Raw genomic sequence first — 25,323 nt, 5'->3', positions numbered from 1 at the left:
ACTCTCTCTGACCTCAGTCTGTCCCCTGGGATGTGCCCAATGTCTGGGGCTGGGGCTGCCCCTGGCTACCCTGCTCCTGACCCTGGCAGTGGGACCCTGCCCTGCCACCCCTATGCAGACACCCCCTGTTCCCAGACCCGAGGGAGTTGCCGGCCCATATGGCACCTGCCTAGGCAGCAACCATTTGCAGAATCCTAGAGATGGGGTGACCACAAATGCCTATTTAACAAAGAAAACAGATTGCCATGCTTTTGGCAATAGACCCAAAAGTTGTTTTTATTCTATGCCAGATTTCTTTTACCTAGTTTTTGCTACCCAAATGCCCAGAGTAAAGCTAGGTAAATCCAAATGTGATTTTCTTTTTTCTTTTTATTTTCTTCCTTTTTTTTTTTTTAATTGCTCTGGATGATATACTTGGCACACCATGGCTCTTCACTGAGTTGAAGGCTCCTTGTACACAAGCACTTACACCATGCATCTGTAATCATATCCTGTAAAATGGCATCAGCAAAAGAAAGAAGTGACATTTTTTCCTCTTGATCACAACAGAATAAACAACATTTTAAAGGTTAAATTATTCAAATTCTACAGTTACCTGTTAAAAAAAACGACATCTCTGCTGTACCTTCAGATTTTTTACATCCAATTATTTTGATTTTTTTTTTTTTTTAATCCTACCCCACTTTTCCTGACTACTGCTGCTTACAGGGCAAAAATAAAAAAAAAAATAAAAGGGTTGTAACTAGTGGCAACTCATTTACTTCCACTGATAGCTACAGCTCCCAATACATGGCTTTCAGCTCAACTCAGAGAAGTTAGATGAACAAGCTACAGCAAGTTAATGAAACAGAAACAGGCAACACCTAAAAGCATATCACAATGTCTTGTGCACTAAGAAAATCTGGGTGTCAGCTTTAACTTTTTTAAGGTCAGACAAGTGTGACAAGAGGTCATAGGGAAGAAAAACACAATATTGTTCTCTGCACAGATTAAGACAAAATAAAATAAATAAGACTAGGAAGTTCAGTCTGAAATCCAATTTTAATTGATGTAAATCACTTCAATCCCCTTGTTGCCAATTCTGTCAGTCACTACGTGAGGTTGATGGAACCATACTGCATTACACCAGCAGAAAATCTGTCACTTCAATGACAGAAGAGACTACATGGTATTCAAAAAACATTTTTTTTTCTAAGGGTTTACTGGTTATTCATTTTATGATCCTGGGGTTGTCTATAGAAAATAAAACAAAATGAAACAAGGGATTCTACTATGTTTCTATGTGTGATAGTGCAAGGAAATTTAATCCAAAGACCCTCTTGCTTAGTATCTTTCCTGTTAATCCTATACAACCTACTTTGCCTCCCAGGAGCACCCTTTCTGCTGATGCCTCTGCCTCTATCTTTCATTATACACAGGTTATCCAAAATGCAGGTTTATGCATGAAGATCTACTGTTCTTTAACTTAAAAACTATAGCCATGTGAGAACTGAAAAGCAGTGGGTTATGGCAATCCCAATCATTTTGTCTATTCCTTATCAGTCCTTAAAATCAATACCTTTGCACCCAGAATCTTTGATCCAGACCAGACCCTTTACCCTATTTTCTGATACTGTTCCATTTCTCAGGATGTAACATAATTAATTCTTCCACATGGCTACATAAATAAATAAATAAATAATAATAATAATTACAAGGAATCAGGGAAAACAGCCATACAACACTGTATGAAATAGCATTATGAGTGAGCTCATAAAAAGAGATGCTGACTGAGGAATTTAAAATTTTTCAAAACTTTTGATCTTGTTTATATATGTGAAGGTTTGATGTGAAAGCTTGATGTCAACTGTAAAAAGAAACATCTCTTAAGACAAACATAAAAAACAGACCTCCTGTTGAAACGTACCCAATGATAACCAACAAGTTTCTGATCTTGAAGAGAACATCACTGGAGCGTCTTGCATTTAATATTATTTTATGCCAAGCAGCCCTATTTTTCTTCTCATATTTTCTTTATGGATAAGTGTTTGGTTTCACACTTCTGGTAAAATAGAAAGTTGCTGGAGTAGATGTTCAGTAAGCCTTATTAGAATAACTATCCTGTTGCCTGACATAATATGCTATTTTATGAGGACCCATGTACAAAGTAAATATAACAATTATTCTTTTCATCTGTGATAATGACAATTATTAGTAAGTGGAATAGTAATAACCTCTTTGTATTTAACACTGAGCTCTAACCCTGCTGAGGAAAAACTGAGCCTTTCATTTCAAATGTTTCTAGATTGAATTTACTTTCTGTATGTTTTACTGTTAACTTTGATTGCAAAATATCAGTAAAAAAAATTCAATTAAATATTTAAGCATTATACACACAAAAGGATCTTAGTGGAAATTGGTAGATTTTTTTTCCGTCTTGTGATGGTATCACAAGCTATAAATCAACATTTAACATCTAATTGAATTTGTTTAAAAGTGAACCAATTTTTTGATGATATAATTCTGGTGATAACAGACAAATGATATTTGAAATATTTTATCATTAAAAGGATGCTGGTAGCATCTGATTCTAACAAAATAATCATTATTTTTATGTAAAATTATTGAAAATATAATATTGACTCTATATAACACAAGAATGTCATGTCTATTTGCTTTTAGTGGTTACCCAAAGTGGTGGAAATTACATTATTATGGAATTGTTGGTGGGTTTGTTTGGTTGGTTGTTGTTGTTTTGAAAGGGGAAGAAGAAGAGAGGTTGCTCTTGTTTTTAAGGAAAAATCCAGAGACAGCCTAGATATGCCACATGTGAACAAAAATTGCTTTTCAAATGTCACTTGCGACCTGACATAGACAGGGAAAGGTTGACAGATATTTTAAAGCATGCAGAAAGGATAGAAAGAAATATTTTACCTCCAACTAGTTTATTTGTCTTTTCTATATTCAGAGAGGTCTAAAATGCATTCCCATCCACCTGTCAGTGTTCTTCTAATGAACTTTTTGGCAATATTCATAGAAGGTAATGGAAAAGGTTCATTATACTTGCATGGAGCACATAAAACAAATGTTCAAAAATCAGAAAAAAATATAGGACAATTTATTAATGCTTGCACTGTTAACGTAGTTTACTGCTAGCCTTGGTCAGATGTTCAGGTAAATTTGATCATACTTTAAAAATAAGATTGCTTGGTAAAAACATAGTATCACAGTACATCAGCAGCAGGGTTATTTTTAAGCGTAACATACAATGCATTTCTATATATGCTGATATATTAACCCTGTGTGTCAATACAAGGAAAAAAGGTCAGGAACCTTGCATAAAAAGTTCAAATTGTTAGTGAAAACAAACCAAATGCAGAAGCTCATTAACAACAATGAACAGAAAAACTGGGGAATGCAAAGAAAGTGGCATATGGGAAAAATGCAAGGGAAATAATATACAGAAATATTCTGGAAAAGCACAGTTTTCCAGTGAAAGTGATTAACTATGTTGTATATTTGCCAAATGTATTATTTGCATTTCAAATTTCTTGAAGTCAATGGGTTCTCCCTAAAGGCTCAATAAAAGGAATGAGTTTTCAAGAGTTATTTGAATGAAGACAAAAGACAGTGGTTTAAGTCATGAATAGAAGGCTACAAAAGTAAGATACAGAAGAAAAGCCCAGAAAGAGAAAGGTACTAGGACAAAACAGAGAACAAGAGAGCAGTAAGAAATACTCAGTAGTAAAGAAAATTATAGAAAAAGTAATCTCTAAAAATAAATGGCTACAGGTCTGGGAAGAGCTTTGAGGTAGAAGGTTTTCAGTCTAATAGAAAGTCTATTTGCATTAACAGAAGTCTTTTCATTGACTACAGAGGATTTCTCATCAGACTATATAAATTTCACCTTGATGATATCAAGGCATCTTGAACAACAAAAAAAGGCATTTTTTCTTTAATGGTAAGGCCAAGGTAACAAGAATACAGTCTACGTCAAAATATCATCATTACTCAAATTCATGTAAAATGTGTGTCTGTTACTTTGTTATCCAACCTACAGTTCGTTGTATGACCTTCCATCAAAGGTTGTACAAAGTGAATGAATGCCCTAATAACTGTAAAACTAATACCAAATTACAGTACTGCTCTGTTCTTTTCCAAAGATAGACCAGCAAGCAGAGCTTGCTAAAAGTTACTGGGGATGTTGCTATTTCAGTCTTCCAATGTTGCCTTACTGGAATTCAGTGGATCACAATTTAATACAAAGAACAAGGGCTCTGCATGTAATCCAGTTTGTATTTTCTGTGTTTATGTATAGTTAAATCCTACATAAACTGACATCATTTTTGGTTAAGGTGCACAGCATCTTACTGTCAAATAAAATGTCCATATACATAAAAGCAAATGCAATTCTTCTTCCTGAAATTGAGAGTTGTGTAGGCAGTATCCCACCCAAATTTATGTTGGGTGTACTAGAATTCTAATAACAGGTAATCTGAAGTGCTCATTAGAGACATGCAAGTAATTCATTACTTAAGTGTGTCTAATTTAACCATATTTTCCCCTTCAATGAAGCCTGCCCTAGTGGAAATTAGTGATCCAGCCCACACACTTCCAATTCTGTCAGTATTTTCAGTTTACATTTGCCTTTTTTTTTCAGATTTCGAAAAATGACTTTCTCTGTCTTCTTCTCTCTGATCTCCACTGGGTATTTATACACAGCAAGTATAATTAAGCTTTTGGCAAGCTAGTGAAAATTAAACCCTTACAAGCAAGGGGAAAGAGAAAGGAGGGTGAAGAAACAGAGAAGAGGAAGAAAATCCTGTTTAAAGTGAAGTTATCACAGGCTTACTCGTGTGTAAGCAGAAGGCAGCTACATATTGTAATTTTACAGCACACTTCTAGGAGACGGTGACATTTGGCTAATACTTAATGAAAGCTTAGGATGGGTGCTTTATTGATTTGAGGGAGTCTATCTGCTGGAAGATACTAAAGTAATGAAACTGGCAAGTTGTTGTCTTTCAAATATCAACAGATCTGCTCCCAAAAATCCAATCTCACTGACAAGCAGATGAATATCTTGTATGGTAGGTCTTGCAGCACTACATACAGTATACATGCTGAGCTCTGATGTTCATCTTCATCAGTTTTCCTATTTTTTCCCCCAGTAACAAAATAACAACTCCTGCTAGTATACCACCCTGCTGTCTATTTTAATTGAAAACTTTCCCAGGCCTTGTTCTTTCAAGAGCTGTAAAAACTTAAAGTTAAGCAAATAGTAGATGAGGTATTTAGAGGAATTCAGCAGTGTAACACTTTTGTTCCTTCTTCATACAGTCTAGCATCTTCACAGTACCCTGGAGTCTAAGATTTAGCAATCCTGCCATATGTTTTACAGAGGCATTACTTCAAAGAAGGAAGGGACCTTTTCCCTCAAACCTCAGAAAAGCATTGAAAAGAAGCCTACTCCCTATAACAAGTACACACAGCATATAGAGTAGATCTGGACAACCATCATGAAAGTCTGTACAGGGCTGCCAAAGGTAGTCCTGACTGTTAAGCTTACAGGGAAAAAAACAAACAACAACAACAAAAAACCTATAATGCATAAAACTAGTTTTTGAAGAAAACTTCATGGAACTACCCTGCCTTTGCTGGCTGGGCAGAGCTACACCAACCATCCATCCTGTGCCAGCATGTCTTTAGAAGCAGTCATGGAATTGCACAGAATCTCAGAATGGTTGAGGTTGGAAGGGACCTTCGGATGTCATCTCATTCAATCCCCCTGCTCAAGAAGGGACACCTACAGCAGGTTGCCCAGGACCATCTCCAGATGGTTTTTGAAGGTCTCTAGGAAGGGAGACTCCACAGCCTCTCTGGGAAACCTATTTCAGTGCTCAGTTACCCACACAGAAAAGAAAGAGGTTCCTTCTATTCAAATGGAATCTCCTGTGTTTGTGCTCATTGCCTCTTGTCCTGGTACTGGGCATCACTGAAAATAGTCCTCTTTTTTTTAAATTTTTCTTCTCAGAAAGAGCAGTCAGGCATTGGAACAGGTTGCCCAGGGAGGTGGTGGAGTCACCATCCCTGAGGCTCTTTAAGGAAAGGTTGGACGTGGTTCTTAGGGACATGGTTTAGTGGGTGATATTGGTGGTAGGGGGATGGTTGGACCAGATGATCTTGGAAGTCTTTTCCAACCTTAATGATTCTATGATTCTATGATTTTCTTCGCACATTCCCTTCAAACTATTTATAGACATTAATAAGATCTCCCCTGAACTTCCTCTTCTCCAGTGAACAGTCCCAACTCTCTCAGCTTCTCCTCAGAGAAGTGCTCCAGTCCCTTGATCATCTTGGTGATACCCTGTTGGACTCTCTCCAGTATATCCATGTCTGACCTGCACCAAGGAGCCCAGAACTGGACATGGGCTGCAATACTCCGGGTGCAGCCTTACCAGTCCTCACACTCTCAAACATAACCTGAACCATTCACATAGCAGCAAGTTTTTCTCTGATGTGCCTTTCACAGCTAATTCCTCTTGGAGAAGGAACTACCATAAATCTCATAGAAATTTCTTTCTGCAGAAAAAGCAGACAGTCTCCGCTGCCTTTCTGCTGCATTTCAGTGGCTGAAATGTCAGCAGTATAATTCCACAACAGTTTTAGCAGACAAAAGTATTCTGTATGAGTGAAACCATCTGAATCTGGTTTGTAGTATGTGTGAGCTATGGATTTGTTCAGCACAATATATATTGAAATGTGCACACCATAGATTATAAAAATAACAACCACAAACAGTTAATGGATTCCTTTATATATTGATACTCTTTTGTCATTATAGTTTATTTCTGCCTACAATAGTGGTCAAAGATAATTTGCATTCTGCTGTAAGAGAAACTATGAAGAGAATTAGCCATCATGGTACTTCTCTTCAAATCCACTTGCACCTGAAACAGAACAAACAAAATCTGGATCACTGCAAACGTGTGTTTTGCACACAGAAGCCATAGAAAGCAGCATTACTACAAGCCTGCTGGGAAAGTACAATAAAAATAAATCAGAATGAAAGGAAGTGCTGTGGCTAATACATAAAGATGGAAAGCCAGAATGAATGGTTAAGAAGTGGGTGCTTAATGGTTATTGGCCTATTGTATTTTAGGAACCTGATCTTCATTTTGCTGAAGTAAATGTAGTGCCAAGTAAAAATATGTCCGTATTTCTAGCCTTACTGCTTACATAGGGATATGTTGGGTATTATTCACATTGCAGAACAATCCTTAAAATAACAAATACTTTGAAAAATATTGTGTAAAGTAAAGGTTAAACTCAGTTATGTATTTAGAAAGTCCTCAGTTGTCAATGGGTTATGCAGTCATGCAATACAGATCTAAGTGGAGGGAGGGTGGAAAACTGTTACATAGATTTGATCATGTCTTGTAATAAGGAATAGATAAATCACGTAACTGCTTATTGAGGGAGGAGAGTGTAACCTTTCAACAGTAAAAACAGTAAATCAGTATCTGAGTTGCAAGTCTTTAATTACCATTTTCAGAAGCATGGAAATTTGCAGACAGAAAAGCTGTCTTGCCAAGAGGATAAAACAAAAAACAACAAACAAACAAGAGGAAGAAGAGACAAAACATCATGGCCAGATTTTTTTTTTTTAACTCAATAAACTCTGGATTTGGCAGTCAAGAATGTTTTATTATAAATTAAAGTTTGAACAGTCTTGGATTTCATGGTAAGCTTTGTCAACGGAAGCTAAGATGACAGTACTGTAAAACAAAAAAAATGACAGGAAAGTCACTGAAAAGTGACATTTTCTTTATTAGTGCAAGTTCTATTTAGCTTCCCTGAGGAGTTCCTCTGACTGTATATTCAATGACCCCAAAAAATTTGGGGGTCAAAATTTGGGTCCATGCTTGCTGGAGTTGTTGAACTGCTGATGAATCCAAAAGAGAGTTTTAAGGACTCTCATCAGGGCAGTTAGTCATGCCGGGGTGCTCTGTGAAGGAGCCCGGAGACCAAAAGCGCTGATAGGTCCAATTCTCACTGCATTTCTCTCCAATTCTGCAATGGGGACAACCTCATGAAACCCCCTTCCTATCAGAACCACAGAACCTGAAACCCAAACTAGCTGATCACTAAATTGAAGTTGCTGGTCTGTCAAGAACGTCAGCTTCACTGAGCAACTGCAGGGAGCCTATTTAAATCCAAAACACTATGTGCCAACACTCTTGTAACTTCTCTTGTTTTTTTCTTCTTTTTTTTTTTTTTTTAAATGATAGTGTTCTCAAATCTGGGTTCCTTTCTCTAATAGTTCCCAGTGGTAAAGGCTATTTAAATCAAACGATGAAGGTTTTAGCTCTACCTTTTGTAGTGTTGATGTTTTTCTCCAGATATTTAACCAGTCTTTGTTGTGTGTCATTTGCATTATTAGCTCCTAGTTTTTTTTTCCCATTTACCATAAAAAAAACAATCAGTCATGTCATTTGGAAGCAAAATTTAGAATACCAGTTGGTTGCTTGTTAGTTTTTATACAAAACATGCAGCTCCGTGAGCAGCTTAACCTATGAAGCCCAGTTTAATATAGTTTTATGTCTGGTGTTTCAATTATCCTGTGTGAGCTCTGTTTTCCAAAGTTTAGGGGATTCAACAGCTCTCGCTTGTGAGGACTCTCTCATGTCTAAAAGTACAGTTGAAAGTACATCTAATCTCTGACAAATTTGTCATATTTATTAGAAGACAGACAAAACACGTTCAATGACTAGGAGATGAGTATATTAGTAATTGTAAAATTTACAAAGATCTTTCTTATAGAATGTTAACTAAATAGTTTTTTATTTTTTTTCCCTTTAATAAATCCCTACCGTACAATTGCATTCCTGAAGACTGAATCCTCTGCAAGTTCCCGTATCTGTCTTTGTGCTTGTTTTCCTGTACAGTACCAAGTTTTAGCCTAAGTCCTTGAAGCCAGACTGGTTTCTGCTTTCTGTCTTAGTGAAGCTTTCACCTTTCTTTCACAGCTATAAATGATCACCTCTGATTGTATTAAAATGCATTTTATGTATTTTTTGGGCAGGTTTATTGGTTGTAAGATTAATATGCACCTCTAGTTCCAGAGGTCACACTGGCTTTTTAAAAAGAAGCACTTTCTCTTTTAGTCATTTGAATTTCTCTAGAATTAAGTGAGGTAATATACCTAATGGGGAATAAACAGAGAAAAGAAAATATGTTAGACTTTAGTTATCTACTAGCATAGCTTTATCTTTGCAAACAATCTTTGTTTATTTTTCTGAATTTATGTTTTTATTAACTTCAGTAGTCATGCAGTGTTCGATGTGCAAGGCATTAAAAGACATATACCAATCCCAAACAATGTTTTGGAAACAAACAAACAAACACACACACACACACACAATTGCCTTCAGTTATGTGAGCTGTGATATCCATCCTGAGCAATTTAAACACCTATCAGAGGACATTGTGCATCTTTTATTTGTCAGAAAAATAATATGAAAGTCTATTTTGCACCATGTTGGAAGCAACAAATCCAGCAAAGAAATAACTGCAGGTAAATATTTTTGTCTGACCATAAAAAAAGAGAAAAAAAAAATCATACAGACTTGTTATTTCTTCTGCAGGTTGGAAAGACGTGAATCTACTGTACAGCACACATACAACAGATAGTGAAAATCTGCAGTGACGACTAGCAAACCGATGTGTTTCTTACACACTATGCATGAATGTTCCCTGTCTTACTGCAATGACCTTATGATCTCTGGTGCCAAGTGTTCAAGTCCCAGCTGTGGATTTAAACTCAATCTCATTTTGAGTTTCCATTCTGTTGGCAGCAGAGTCATTCTTCACTGTGCTGCTCAAGCCAGAAAACGCTTCCTGACTCAGAGGCAGACACTGATAAGCAATAGCTATAAGAGAAGTTGTAATTGCACAAGCTCTTTCTTTCCCCCAACAGGTATTACTACAAATGAGCGTCATTGAAAATTCTTCTGAGCTTTAACAGGGTAGATAACCTTGTAGACAATTCTGAATCTAACACTGTGTCCAGATTAACAAAGTAGACAAAAAAAAAAAAAAAAAAAGGCTGCTGTGCTTCTGTTATTTAACTCCTTCCCAGTATGTATGCATTTTCATGGTCTGCTTTTTTTTTTTTTTTTTCTTTTCCCCTCCAAGAAAACCTTCTGAAGTAAGGAAGATGAGTAGGTAGTCTGAGCATTGGTAAGCTGCACTGCTGGAATAGTACAGCAGAACATTAACACCACAAAATCAGGTAACGAGAAATTTTGATATCCTGAGCAATTTAATCATCTATCATAGGGACATTGTGTATACTTGTGCTTTTCCCTTCTCTGCACTGTCAGATGACATTAGCTATTTCTTCTCATTGATTGAATAGATTAAGCATTCACAGCAAGAAATGATTTTATGTATTTTTCAGGCAGGTTGTAAAATAGCAGTTATTCTATACTTTATCCTCAGTATTCAGTGAATGCACCATGCACTCTTTCCAGCATGCTGTTCAAATCATGACTTGATACCAAAATATTAACTTCCTCAAGGGTTCTTGGTGCTTCCATTATAGCTTTTTTCGTACTTTCTAAATATTAACAGATTTATCCACACAACATCACTGTGCAGTACAGTAGCACTGCTGGGCATATTTTATGAGGGAAAGTTGATGTGTATCTGGTGAAACCAAAAATGCAGAAGTGTGAAATAAACTTCAGAGCTCCAGGGACCTGCTTTTTCCATGGCTGGCACTGTGCAGACTTCCACATGCCCAGAACAGAATCCCCACTGGTCTCAGCTGCAATAATGAGTGCAGGGAATCCTGTAAGTCAGAATCTGTGCATCACAGCCTGTCACAGAGATCAGAAGATACACAGTGAGCAAGCCTTCATGTAAATGAAAACTTCATTTAAGTTCTCTTTTATAAATTCCCTTTCCAGACAATGAAGAGGGTGACTTTGCATATCTAGCACAGACAGCTGATCAGAGTTTCTCAACACTGATATCAGAGCAAACCTACAGAAGTAAGTTTCTAGACTTCCAATTAGCCCTTGTGAATATTCTCCAACTCTTTCCAACTCTAAGCTTCTCACCAACCTGTCTACCTACATTTTCCTCAGACTATTCATCTCCAGTCTCTGCTACGGCTCTCCCATATTCATATGCCCTATTTATCTTGCCAATATCATTCTTTCCTCTTTGCTCTTCCAGTTTGCACATTCATGCCTAGCTGAAACATCAGACATTGGAAACATCACCTATGTGCCACCTTGTGCCCCTCAGGTAGACCCTGCCATCTCTTACTCCTGCTAACCAAGGTATCTCCTTCCTCCAGCTCTCCCATACTCCATGCCTGTTTCTCACCTCACTGAAACCAAGCTGCACTTTAATTCTCAGATCTGTTTGGTCGTCAAGTAGATAAATACTGAAAACAAAGAAGAGAACATCCCTATGGAGACAAAGAACCCTCTGCGAGGACCATTGTCGGAGAAAAGAGATGTTCACCCAATATGCATACATATAGCTATTTATGGTTGGTTCATGTGCAGTCAGATCACACCAGTGATTTCTGAGAGATACAGCAAGCTCAATTCAGACACAAATCACAGACTTTAGTTGCCAAATGCTAATGCTGTAACTGAGCCAGGGCAAACTGAGGTATTTTCAGTGTTCATGAGTGGACTAAATGTGGGTGCTTCTCCCAGAGGAAGAGCAAAAAATACATTCTTACCAATTGCAAGTTCATTTTTTAAAGAACAGAAGGACTAAATTTCCTCCAGTAAACAGAGGCTTTTAAAATTGTTATTATTTTAATGCAGAGATAGGTTCAAAAATATTTTGTCTCTATCTCACTGTTCTCCAGACATTTTCCAAAATTTGAGCCTAGGCAGATCTTGATGAGGGAAAATGTTAGCTAACTTAATTTTGGCAAAATTTTAAGGAAGTGAAGACTGTTTCCTAGCGGAAGGTTACTTATTCAAAAAATTGTTACCACTTCACCTCTGAGAGCTTGCTCATAGGGGTCAATTTTCTGGATTTGCTTAACAAAAATGAATACATATGCTGATGCATTGACAAGTTCTGAAATATTTCAAGCAATCTGTGCAGGCAAAATTAGTGAACTTGATGGGCCTCACTCAAGATTCGCAATACATACACATTTCTGTTTCACTTTAGCATAGTTTAGCCAAGCAAACTGTAAACTCTTATTCATTGTTCCGACAGAGGATAGTTAAACCTCCCAGGCTAGCAGTCCATCTGCTCTGCCAGCTAATGCTATTGTCCCAGAGACACCACCTCCTTCATTGTTCCACTGAACAATCCATGCCAGCTCTTTTCTCAGCTGACACTGACAAGTACATGTCAACCCGTCCGTGTTCTCCCGCACACATCTGTGACATTGAATATAGCCTTTCATGGTTTCAGGCAGTTTAAAGCCTAGGAAGAATGAGGAAATATGATACTATAAAAATAAGAATATACTCAAGATTTTAATTGCAATAGATTATCTAATCAATGCAATGTCCAGATTTGAGTATTTATTTTGGTTCCTTCTATGCTTCTCTTCTTAAGGAAACACTAGTTAGTGTTGCAATGTAAAATATGTTGCTTTAAAGCATTCAGCAAATTTGAAATACATTTCCACGTGAAGAAAATCTGATTCCCTAACATAAAATGTTTCGGTAATTTTTAAAATAAATATGTCTGGAATATCTTTCAGTGAAGACTGTTTTTTTGGTTGAATCCACAAAATGGAAGGACCAAAATAAGGAAATCAATTCCTGCCAGCAGGTCCCTGAAAAGCTCCAGCTAAATGAACTGATGCAATCTCAGTACAGGACTTATCGTCAGCAATGACAACAAAATTCTCATTACTCCCAGCATCTCAAGGCAAAAGAAAGAGATGCAACAATCTATAGTTGTTGCAGGTGGTAAAATCCAAGATCATCAATAAGGCATGGACAAAATTCAATGCTCTGTCCCTTACCATGTATAGCACTGTTTCATTCAAACCTCATGTGAACTTTATATCATGCAAAACAATGCAGTCTTATTTGCCAATGCCATTTAGTCAATGACAGAACAGAGAACAGTGTAGATGGGTAAAGTCATTATGCTTTAAAACAGCAAGCTAGCATTGCAGTTGTTGCCTACAGCACATGTATATTTAAGGAGAGAGGGAAAAAAATGTATATACTCATTGGCACAATACCTGTGTAAGGTAATAAAATATAAAAACATCTACTTTTGCTGATTTGTCAGGCTCTGAGGGAGTGTTATTTACTGGATATTCCATAAAGGAGCCAAGCCTCCAAACCAGAAAGGGAAACAGTGTCTCTCAGTCATGCCAGACCACATTGTCCTTCAAATGGCTCTTACAGGACCAGACACTGATACAGAACCACAATGACCACAGCTCCTGGACCACACAATAGCTGATACGTACTAGCTTTAGAACTGGGTAGTAAGGGGGAAACCCAATGAATTCCCTACAGATAGCATGCAGTCCTTGAACATCTTAATTTCATTTACATCAATGTAAACCCATCTCTAGAGATTTCTCTCAAGTGATTTCTGCCTCCAAATAGGAGGCATCTGAAAATTATCCACCAATTTTTCCTTTTAACTAAATTGGTTTTATATTGGAGCAACTTGTTATATGAAAGGAGGAGTTGGAGCGGGATGTAGTTTTGCCTGAGACATGATTAGATTTAAGTATTGAAAGGGAAGGTCCCATTCTCTGGACACAGTCTGTCAGACCCATACAGCTGCTTTCTATTTCCCCCCTCCCACACTCCCCCTCTTTTTTTTTTTTTTGCCTTTTTCTGTAAAGCATTTCAGCAAGTGAAAAATCTTAATTTTTATTTTATTTTTTTTTTTTTTTACAAAGAGGGCAAAAGCACTTGCAATTTATTTTAACACAAGCAAGCACAGCAAGGTGACATATAATCAAGTGTTCCCAGACTGATGTATTAAAATGCTGGTCTGCAAGCTCCTGCCCTGCATCTATGATGTAAGAATTCTCCTTCATTATTCCTTTTTATTATTTTCCCATGCAGATCACCGTGACCCATACAGATCTTTACAAACCTGGATGGTAATCGAAAGTCCCTTCCATAACAATCTTTTTCCCTTAACATATAAAAGGTTTGTTCATTAAACATCCAAACAGAAAACATTCCTCAGTGAGGATACTAGTTCTCTGATTAATCTGCAATAACCCAAAAAACAGTGCTAAAAAAGGTGCTAGGAAGCCAGTGAAATCAACAATATTACTTTCTTCCAAAAAGAGCCTCTAGTAACCGGATGTCAGGGAATAGGGAAAGAAGTAGGGAAATATTCACATAAATCATTCTATAAGATGAACACCATCTGAACTTTTCTTTGTCTGGATTCTCTGCATGGATGGCTAACAGAAACTCTGGTGTTAACCTAAGAAAACAGATCTATCTGGTCCTGACTGTTGAAGTGCAGGAGACCTCTCTTCAACAGCAACCAACTTCTTCCACATTGCGAAGCATTCCAACTCCCCTAGATTAGAAAACAGTAGACTGGAAAATTGCAGGAGATTGGTTTCTACAGACTCTCTGTTTACAACTGCAGTCTGTAACAAGACAGCTATGACTCGTTCTGCAACGGAGTTTGCCTGCAGCAGTGCCCAGGAGGCAAGCGAGGATGTTCTGTTTGTTTCGATAGCAGATCTCTAGCAAAAATCAGTGTGATAAGTCTGGAATTTTGTCTTCCTCCTTGTCCTTCTCCAATTTTTATTATTATTGTTTTAGCTCCAGCAATCAGTCTAAATATCATTAAGGAGACTAGAATCTTGGCTGGATTTAATAAAAATATTATGCAGAGAAAAATATATCCAAGAAGTAATGAAATAACAAGGAATTACTATATATATATATATATATAAAAAGAAACCTCTCATAATCAGATACTGCTTTTATCACATCATATGCATTAAACTTCTCTGAACTGATGTCCTTTTCATCCTAATGTACTAAATTAAATATCTGTTCCTTGCAGAATTTGATTCATCTAAACTAGATTAAAATCAAATCATGAACAAAATCAATTTCACTTAAAGTACAATAATCCCAGCCCACTGAGGCCCCTTCTAGTAATCACAATAAATGCTGTCTCTACCACCATTGCCGTCCCTTATTTTTCCCTCTAGTCTTTCACTGGATGCATAATTTTCATATCATATTATAAATTAGAACCTTGTATATCTTTTTCATATCTTGTTAGAGCATGTTGGCCAAGAAGCCAGAGGCAAGACAACCTCATTCAAACATTCCTCCAGGGTTTTCAGGTCAAGTCATTTTTTAAATTGGGATTGGTATAAACCTCAAGGGATTTCTTGATTTAAGAAAGAAGTACAAATATTTAAGCTGTCTTGGGAGGATTATGCTGACATTGGATCGTGGGATTACCTCCCGCATAAGACTCGAGGGATTTGGACTGGTTTGGCATCTCATCAGAAAACTGGGCAAAAATGCTTCTCACATGATGTTAATCAGATATTCAATCATTCCTTACTGTAAGTGCGTCAAAAGGTATCAAATAAAGGGACAGAGAAGCAATTGCTTCTAGATGTGTAGGAAACAAAAGCAATACTCTGATTTTGGCTTTTTTATAAGGCAGAAAACATCATAGTGAAAACAGGCTAAAATCCTGAAAAAAACTTCAAAATTAGTTATATTGCAACCATTTTGGGGCTTGCCCTTTGTATTTGCAGATGGACTCCTGCACTACCAGCAAGGTGATATCTAATTAAATATTTTTGCTAATAACCAATAACAATTCAGACTTCCACAACAGAGCCCCCTTTGTCTCGGAGCACTTTAATCAACAAAATCAACAGCTATCTTCCAAAAGATTCTACTTTATGTGAGAAGGTTTTAAGCAAAACCACTTCCATCCTAGTCAAATCCAGGCTCTTACTCAGATCTGAGACCAGGCTTGAATTGCAATTGAATCTGCCCTGTCAAGAACAGCACTCTAATAAATTCTTTGACCATCAAAAGTGTGAAAAATGTCATTCTCCTTCAGTAATTTCTTTCTCCTTTTTTTTTTTCCCCTCCTTCTCCTAGAGCAGAAGTTAGAGGGGGAAAATGACAGGAGTTAAAGTCATTCACCACTGGCACAATAAAAGGAACAATAGCAAGCAACAGCAAGAAATAAAACGGTTACTTGAAAACTGTATCTGCTTGGTTCTGTCAAATGTAAAGGGTCAACGCTAGACCATCGTACTGAGAAAAATATTGCAAAGGAAAATGGATTTTTTTTTTTTACAGAAGGAATGTTGAAAGGAAATTAGAAGTCACTCTTAGAGAAGGGTAATAATGTGTTGTCAAACATGGATCCAATCCCCTCAACTATTTTTTTTTTTTTTTGGTAAACATATTCAACAAATCAAAAACAAACCAACAAAACACACAAAACCCTAAACTTGCATTCATTAATCATAAAGTAAATAAATGTCCAGTGTGGAACACATTTTTCCTTGTGCTGTTTCACTGGTGAATCATTCTTATAAAGGCATATTTATTTCATCCAGACACATCAGACACATCTCTACTCTCTCTTTCACATGCGTAGCCTCACATATCAACTGTACAACATATCGTGCAAAGACACAATCACAGTTTCAAACTGCAAAGGTAGAAGATAAGGAGACTAGACTGTGATGGGAAAGTCAATCATAAGTCTGCACTTTTTAAAGGTCCCTGACAGGACTCACTGTTGGATAAAGCTATTCTCATGATGCATAGAAAGTTCTTATGTGACAAGTCCATTGAACCAAAATTTAGCTGTAATAGTCTCTCTGTTGAAACTTTCTTCTTTGTATCTTTAAGGCAGCACAGGAATCACACTGTATATAACAACAAAGATTGTCTATGCTGGAGAAAAGAAAGAAAAAAAAAAGAAATAAAAAAACAATCCTAACTAAACTTGACAGGAAACTACTTTCCACTCACTCGTGAAGAGATTCCAGCATCACTGACAACAAGCCCTGCTGATTGGGGTCAGTCACTTTTCAAGCCCAAAGGGACCGTCTTTTCCAACTTCAATCACAGTCTCATAACTCCTGTATAAATAAACATACCAAGGAACAAAAAAACAGGGAGAACCAGCAGTCACAATCCATATACAACAGTGGCACCCATTAAATTGTAGTAATAATGTTTGTCTGGTAGGAAGTCTGGAGAGGAAAGAATCAGTCTCCTTCACACAGATGAAACAAGTTTTATTTGAACTGTGTTAATAACTTTGAATGGTTTGGTAATTTTACAAGCACATCTGCCCAGACAAATGCATTATAAACACTAAACACCATCTGAGAAGCTTCTAACTTTTTATGCTCACAAAAGAAAAACTGCTGTGGAATATGTCAGATGTTTAACTAACACAAAAATGAAAGATAACTTTTAATGCTGATTTCAGATATGATTCCAAAGGCCTTTTTTTTTTTTTTTTTTTTGCTTTGAATTTGTAACTGAGTTTTCAAGTGATGTTTCTGCAAAACAGAATTAATGATAGCTCTCACGTTTAACCAAAAAGTCTAATATATCTTACATTAGTGGTATCCTGAAACACTAACAATTTTACAGGAGTGAGAAACACTTCTTAAATTCCTAGCATTTTTTATCCTGAAACCATCCTATGTGAAAGCCTGAGGAGAAGGAGGGGAGAGAAGGAGGAACAGAAAAGGGGACAAGAGATTAACATTAAGGGATTTCAATTTATGGATCAGAAGCAGTTATATTAAATATATAGGAAATCAAATGTTTATATAGCTTTTGCTTGTAAAAAATAAAAAATTTTTAAAAATGACCATTCCATCATTATAAGAATTTTTTGTGAATAGAAAATATTTCTTTGAGTAGTTTTAAGCTATCAAAGACAAATGCACATATGTGTTTCTAAATTTACTTTTTGATATTTAAAAATTATTCTGCATCCATGGGTATAGATGAGTTTCTAGATAAACAGCAAATCTCAATATCAAAATTTCCAAAAGGATCTTTTGTTACATCAGTATTCCTGAGACGAAAAATGAGTTTTTCTCTACTATAGAAGTCCATGTCAGTGAACACACATACCTCATCTGCCACCCACCTTTTCCCCCAAAAAGGAATTGCTTACTCAATACAATAGAGACTTGGAAATTATTTTCCACACATGCCATAACTTCCGGCAAAGAAGTATTCTAAAATTATAGTAGTATTGAAAGCTGATGACATCTGCAGGATATCAACTTGGCCATCTCCCTAATGTGAGGCAGGATTAAGTATTCATAATAGATATCTTCCTAACCCGTACCTAAAAATTTGCAGAAATTGAGTTTTCACAGCCTCCTAAGTAACCCATCTCAATGCCTGGATAGTCTTTTTAGTTACAAATATAGTATGACACTATGCTTTGTCTACCATCTGTGCAGGTGACTAGCGAATTAAGTTCCTTGTTCAGAACAGAACTTAGCTATTCCTTCAGCATTAGCCTTGTGTGCAGGTTGTATGGCATTTGCAACAGGCTCTCATTGTGGTTATAATACTAAACACATGGGCTCAAGCACTGGCACACAAATATGTGTTCAGTGTTTGAAATACACTGGAACTCTTTAACTGCTAACTCTCTCCTATGGTTTTCAACCATGCCAAATAGCATCTGCCAGATAGTGCCTGAGTATTGCATGAGAAACAGAAGGAACCAGTACTGGTTTCCAACTGGCAACACAAATCAGGCCATTCTGTTTTGGAGGAGGGTTAAAGAACAAGTGAGACTTTAGCCATATGGATGAAAACTGCGTTGCATAATCTAAGGGCCAGAGAGTGGTCATGGATGTTTTCTTTACTAATATGGTCCTAGCCAAAGGGAAAAACATGTTTCCGTTAGAAAATATTTCAGACTAATTAATGCTATTCTACTTTTCTGCCAACATATAAGCATAAAATTAGCATTCTGTAAATATTTAAGATGAGATTACATTTCCTCTGTGAAATTACATTTCTATTCTGTTCCAAACAAAAGTACATGCCAAGTCCTTGAAAGAAGAAAAATCTTCACCCTGTTGAGCACCTGACTAATTAATAAAAAGAGAACCCCCAAATTAATGTTACTGCATATGAAACCTAAGCCTTTTCCTAGTGCTGTCTGTTTGTAAGAATCCCATGTGCCAAACTTGAGAAGGTTTAAAAATTTCCCTTATACCTGGAGAGCTATACAATGCAGCTACCGCAACAGATCCCATGCAGTGCTTTCTCAGCAGGTTCAGTATCTGATCTAACATTGCCAGAAAAACAGGCAATGCTGTTCCATGAAAAGGACACTGCTTTTTTATCACATGCCGGTAAAAGCTGTCTTTTTCACAGGAGGCTTAATGGTAGAGGATATACTTTCTCTTGTTATATTGGTCTAACTCCATCACTGGTAAAAGCAGTGCAAGTCATGGCCTGCAGCCACTCTTTTAATCATAGTGTTAATTAGTTCAGGATGAAAGAAAGAGGGACTAAGCCTTTGCAATACTTACTGGTGACATGCCTGTTTGGCACCCAGTTGCAAAGAAGGATTCAGTAGATCCCTGTTATATTGTCAGGCTCTCCTTGCATTTTAAGTGCTTAAGAATAGCTTTGCAAAAGCTAGCATCCTGAACAAGGAGATGCAGAAAGTAGTCAGAAGGGAGAAGAGACAGAGATGTGTAAAACCCACATCTGAGTATGTCACCTAAGTTCAGGTTGTAGTGCCACGATTATCCCTAGCACACTTCCTCCCACTTCTGGAGTCAAGTGCTCCAAAAGGAGTAGGAGTCATGTCATGCCATGTCATGGAGTACTGTCATGTCATGTCTTCAATTCTCCAGCAAAATTAAAGAATGGGGAATGTCATCTCTCCTTGCAGCTTCTCCCTCTTCATACAGATACACCCAGTATGAGGCTGTAATGACAGGCTCTCTGGGCAGGTGAGCTGAGGTTCAGTTCATCTTCTTAAACTGAGAAAGCAAGTGGGAAGACGGCCCAGGAGGAAGAATATCTGCTTTGAAAATATGCAAAAGGCACAGTTTTTAACAAGCCAAAAGCCTCACTACATGAACAGCTGTATGCATATATTGACGCAGGAGCGTTGGAGGTTTTATCAGCAGATATTTTGGCACACAAGGACTTCAGCACAATGGTAGCTAACAAGAGTTCTGAGGATTTCATTCCCACCTAAGTGCTGAACATACCCACATAATCTATGATACGTGATTAAAGTCCTTCAGCCCAAAACGATGGATGTGTTTGTATTTAAACTCTGGCTCAGAGAATTGCCAAAGCCAGAGGAATTCAGTTGTTTGGAAAAGCTCATAAGAATATTCAGAAATTCACTTGTGTATGGCATGATTCAAACTACTCTGATGACATTTGGAAATACAGCAATCATTTCCCAGCACTGGCAAAGTAACAGATTAGTAGCTACTCTGAAATTCTGCTGGGTGTTTGAAAGGTGATATTTTCTATCACGTCAAAGCATCTGACATTTCATATTTTCTTACCAACTCATCCCAATTTATTAAAGTCACCAAAGCAAGTGTTCTGACTCGATTTTAATGAAAACATCTCTTTAAAAGAATTTTCAAATAAATTCTAATCATCTACAGTCCAACCTTCAGTTAATTTTCCAAATATTTTTTAACATTTTACAGTTGTGGGTTTCTTTGATGTCTCCTTTTTATGAACTTACATCATACGAAACTGCAGGTTTCACACGTTATAGTCACTTTTAATGCACATAATCATGTTAACTGGTAGTTAATTTGTTTTTGATTGTTAGAATTACACTTTCAAAGACCTTTTAATCATTTTGGCAATGTTTTCTCCAGCCTGTTTACAAGGCAAAGGGTTTGATCTCTGCAGTGAGAGATTTTTTAAATAAAATTGTTATCCCATTTGAAGGTGGTGACTTTTCCTGTCACAAGCTGTAACACAAAAACACAAATCAGGAAGTTTAACATCATGCATATGGAAAATCACAGCTGTATTAAAGATAAATTTGTAAACACAAATCCAAATGGATTCTCTCACAGTAACAATATTGTGGAATTAAAATAATTTAATCCAATCATCTGCTTTCAGTTTCTTGCAAAAATCACTTACATTTAACTGTGTTTTCAAGTAGAAAATTCAATTTTGAAGATCCAACTTGTTCTGAAGACTGTCCGCTAGCGAGCAAGAATGCAGGCAGGTGCAACTCAAGACTCTTCCCGTCTATTTGCATTAGGTAAAGTCTGAGTCATTAGGTCAGTCATTACCAAACGATACACCTACTCTTCCTGCCTGTCATTTGGACAGAAGTTCTCCATCACATCAAATAATATATGTTTGATTATTTTGTAACCAGCCTAGCTGGAGACTATGGAAAGGCTATGATAACTTGTTTTTATTTGCACTGTTAAGGTATTACTCTAACTTGGCATTTTTAAGCACAGCAACAAATATCCAGTGCATCCTCTCTGGCTGCTATTACGGCCTGAGTCTTCCTCTGACCCCGCTGCCCTTCTCCAACCAGGCACAGCTGCTGTATGGATGACAGCAGCCACTTTAATAAACAGGAAAAGTAGAAGCAAGCAGGCAAAGAAACATCAGCTTGCAGTCTTGTTGGTCCTTTGCCTTATTCCCTTTTGCTTTTCTCATACTGGAGGAAACTCGTAACTAATGGAGCCTGCAGGGAAAAGAGGAGTGCTGGGAAAGGGGGGCACACTGGTCACTCAGGCCACCAGCTACTACTCCATTAAAAAAAAAAAAAAATCTGCATTGAAGTTAAAATGGATCATAACTCATAAATGAAATCCCCAAATTAACTGCATTTCTGCTATCTACTGGTACTGTGTGAGACATCAAGTCTGAAACAATTACGTGCTCAAAGGAAATCAGACACAAACTGTAGCTTTAATGCTAACTCAGATTTGTTCCCATCCTAGGATTCTCAGATGTGAAGTTAAGACTCTCCTCAAATTCCCTGTAAAGACTAGAGAATAACCCCACATCTGACCTTGACAATGTCTCCCCAGAAAAAAAATGGCTCTAAAGTAAAGGGTTGTCCATAGGCTGCCATTAAGTGTAAGGCAGTGTCTTCGTTTGCCTTCATGCATCAGCAGTTAACTCATTCTTCTATACAGCTTTTGAGAAATTCGTCATATAAAGAAAAAAAAAAAAAAGTGAAAGGTGTAAATCCACCTCAGTATGCAGCTGTGCTAGCAGTTTTCCTTCACTTAAAAAGAAGCATCATTGACAGGCTTTTAGAGGCTGTTGTATCCTGTCCTCTCAGCCTTAGTGTGTTGCTCTAATTAGGGCTAGGTCGTGGGAGGGAGGAAAGAAAGTAAGGAGGGAAGAAGGGATGGAAGGAGAGAAGGAAGGAAGTGGGGAGGGAGGACGGGCAGGCACGGCGGGCGGGCAGGCAGGCAGGTTGCTGCTGCTGCAAAAGCAGCAAAAGCAGGGAATATGAAGTAAGACACACAAACCAAACTACACAAGAGGTATAGGAAAAATCTGTGGCAAAAGGGCATGAAAATTCAGGCACTTATAGATCTACTGAGCAAACAAAACCTTTTAATACATGAAAGCAGCTGTACTCTGTGGGAAAAGCAGCATGGGAAAAATGATTTTGGAGCGTTGTGTTAAGTCTTGAAATTGGACTTTTCAGGGGAAATTGGTTTGCTACCTAATGAAGCATCTGGTTATTTCAAATGGTGAAATAAATGTTTAGTTTTAAATTACAGTTTAGTTCATGGACCTTTTCTTTGAAAATCCAGCTTTTTGTGGGAGTAAATAGAAATAAAAGCCTACCAATTAATATATTTGACCTCTACCTGTTGCTAAGTGTTTCTGTGCATACAGTAACTTGTGAATGTTTATGCTGAAAACATATCTCTATTTCAACCATCATCTAAGAGTTGTTATTAAGCTCTTGAAATTGGTAACCTTGTTACTGATATACAAGATGGCCTTTTATTTGTAGGTGAGTCTGGCACCAAATCATTGAATTATGGACAAAACTGTCTGATGATTCCAACTTTTTTAGGCTAGATTTATTTCAGAAACTATTATAAAGTTACATCCTTTGTTTATAGTAATTGAACTGAGTAATAAACACAAAAACAATGTGTTAGAGAGCTTCTCCACTTGTGTTACAGCAGTCATTTATTAAATTACACACAGATGTCATTCAGCTCTTTAAAAGGACTGCCCTCAGGTTCAAGCCTGTATTTCACTTATACATTGAAATTCTATTATGAATCTTTCAGCCCTTTTTATTTCCTCTTACAAAATCAAAATGAATTTTCAGCTTTCCATGTTTCAACAGAATGAATATGGTCTTTTTTGGGGTAGGAACTTGAGTGGCAGAACTGAATCATGAGTATAAAGCAAAGTACATTTCTACTTCTAGTTCAAAACCAGTTGTGGAACTAGATATCATAAACAACCAAAAACCCAAGAGATTGTTATTTTCTTCCTTCTGCCACTTTAGTTAGTCTCACTGGCACAATTACAATACTAAATTTACTTTCTGACAGACTCAAGTATTTGTCCTTACAGTATCACCTACCCAAAACAAGAAACAAAACTGAACAGAGATGCCCAGACTGTAGCAACTTTGATGCAAAAGTAAGTTAAGGAAATCAAAATCAAACTTTTCCTTTCTCACTTTTCAGCTACTAGTAATCTGTGTCAGTGAATTTTCATAAAATAAAAAGAAATTCCATGAGTATTAGAAAGAATTGCTTGGTCAAGAAGCTCCAGAACTGTGAAGAAACAGTTTTAGTAAAGCCACAGCTTTGCAAAACCTTCTGGAAAGACTCCTGCTGTGTTTTTGAAGTTCACCAGTGATCACACATACAGACACAGGACTTCTGGACTTCTGTGATTCTGTGACTTCAGAAGTATTTCTTTTAATTCTGAGTTCTACTTGCCTTGTAGGATTCATTTTGTTACAAAAATAATAGTTAATAACCAAACCTGCCATACCCTGATCTTTTTAAATGGTCTTTATGTAGGACAAGATAGTTCATGACAGTAGTAGAAACCCTACAAATAAACCAGACAAAAGTACCTTGAAATTGCTTCTGTTGTATGGGCAAACTGATTTTTTATTTATTTTTTTTCCTTAAGTCTATCATGAAGTTCTGGCTAGACTCTGAATTACAGAGTTTGGACAAGCTGATTCACACAGGGTAATAGGACTCTATTAATCCCGAATAACTGTACTAGGTGCATACTGGAGCTTTGAAGGGATATTTCCTACGTTTGGATATTCCTTCTGCTAGCTGGAGGTAGTAAGAGGACAGACACAGTCCAGCAACGTATAATGGGCCAACTGGATAATCAAACCAGCCAACAGTAGGGAAGACTCCTCTGAAAACAATAATTATCAGCCTTCTGCTGCTTGTAAGAATTAGCAAAATAAATAAATAAAATAAAATAAAGCTTCACCTGTGAGAGCTGAGAAAAGTTAGCACTCAAATCCATTTCTATGGCTCAGATATCAGTGGTTTTCAGGCCTCTGAAATGCTACCTGTGGATCAATGCTAGCCTTGAGAATTAAATCCCTGGTGACTTTTAATGGCTAAAAACATCAATTCACTGGATTTTATCCAGTTTTTATTAAAAATAAATAAATAAATAAAAAATCTTCCACTATCCCCTTATGCTCTAGAGGAAAGATATTTGCACTGGGTTACTGGGTAAGCACAAAAGGAAGGCTCATGTTTCCCTAGGTATTGAGGGACCTGCAGAGCTTGTCTCTCTTTGGGTGGCAGCAGCACTGCAACATCCCTCTGGGGATTAGTAAACAGCCTGAGTTACTGCATGCAAACACTTATCAGGAGAAGAGAAAGCACTGCCATGGCATAAGGACCCCCCATCTTGGGATATTATACCTATTCCAAGCTTAAGTAATCAAAATGCCTTCAGCAACCATTGCTCAAGCAGCACATGTCCACCACTCTCCCTCCCGTAAAGATTTAAAAGACATTAACTGAGTCATTTTTTTGTAAACTAAAGTGTATGAATAGCCTACGATTAGGATGTATACTCAATGGTGAGTAAAGGTCAAGATATGTTCTCTTTAGGTAGATTAAATTCAAATTTCATTCTTCTTTTTCACTGTAGTAAGTTATGCAACTTTAGATATGTAACAATTGTTATGGATGCTGCACCAGGTATTCAGCCATTTAAAAATAATGCAACATTTCCAGTTTGCAGACACAACATACTTTGGCCTAACACTATGATTTAAAAGCCAGGCCCTAATTGTCTTCTAGCCATTACT

At 37.1% G+C, this 25,323-nt stretch overlaps 2 protein-coding genes across 24 annotated transcripts in view; one reads left to right on the top strand and one right to left on the bottom strand.

Annotated features, from left to right (window-relative positions):
* The window catches only part of PCDH9 (protocadherin 9), an 800,116-nt gene that overhangs the window by 641,513 nt on the left and 133,280 nt on the right, over positions 1–25,323 (bottom strand). For 5 of the 23 annotated variants that reach the window (XR_013945261.1, XR_013945262.1, XR_013945263.1 and 2 more), the window contains one exon: positions 13,869–25,323. This exon is cut by the window's right edge. The exons of 17 other annotated variants lie outside the window; for them this stretch is intronic. Coding sequence is in view for 1 of the 6 variants with exons in the window: in XM_080577026.1 (XP_080433152.1) it covers positions 17,099–17,107 (9 nt within the window). In the remaining 5 variants the exon portion in view is untranslated. Of the gene's footprint in view, positions 1–13,868 lie in introns of those variants that run through there. One more of the 23 variants, XM_080577026.1, reaches the window with a different exon arrangement.
* Positions 1–25,323, top strand: part of LOC308187742 (uncharacterized protein) — a gene marked incomplete at its 5' end in the record, with an annotated part of 533,458 nt that overhangs the window by 476,805 nt on the left and 31,330 nt on the right. The window contains one exon of the mRNA XM_080575983.1: positions 1–25,323. This exon is cut by the window's left edge and continues 40,496 nt beyond it; it is cut by the window's right edge and continues 31,330 nt beyond it.

Source organism: Anser brachyrhynchus (genome assembly GCF_964034855.1).
Source record: "Anser brachyrhynchus genome assembly, chromosome: 1".
In the NCBI taxonomy this organism is placed as follows: Eukaryota; Metazoa; Chordata; class Aves; order Anseriformes; family Anatidae; genus Anser; species Anser brachyrhynchus.
Note: the sequence above shows the minus strand (reverse complement) of the source record. Positions and strands in the feature narration are given on the sequence as shown.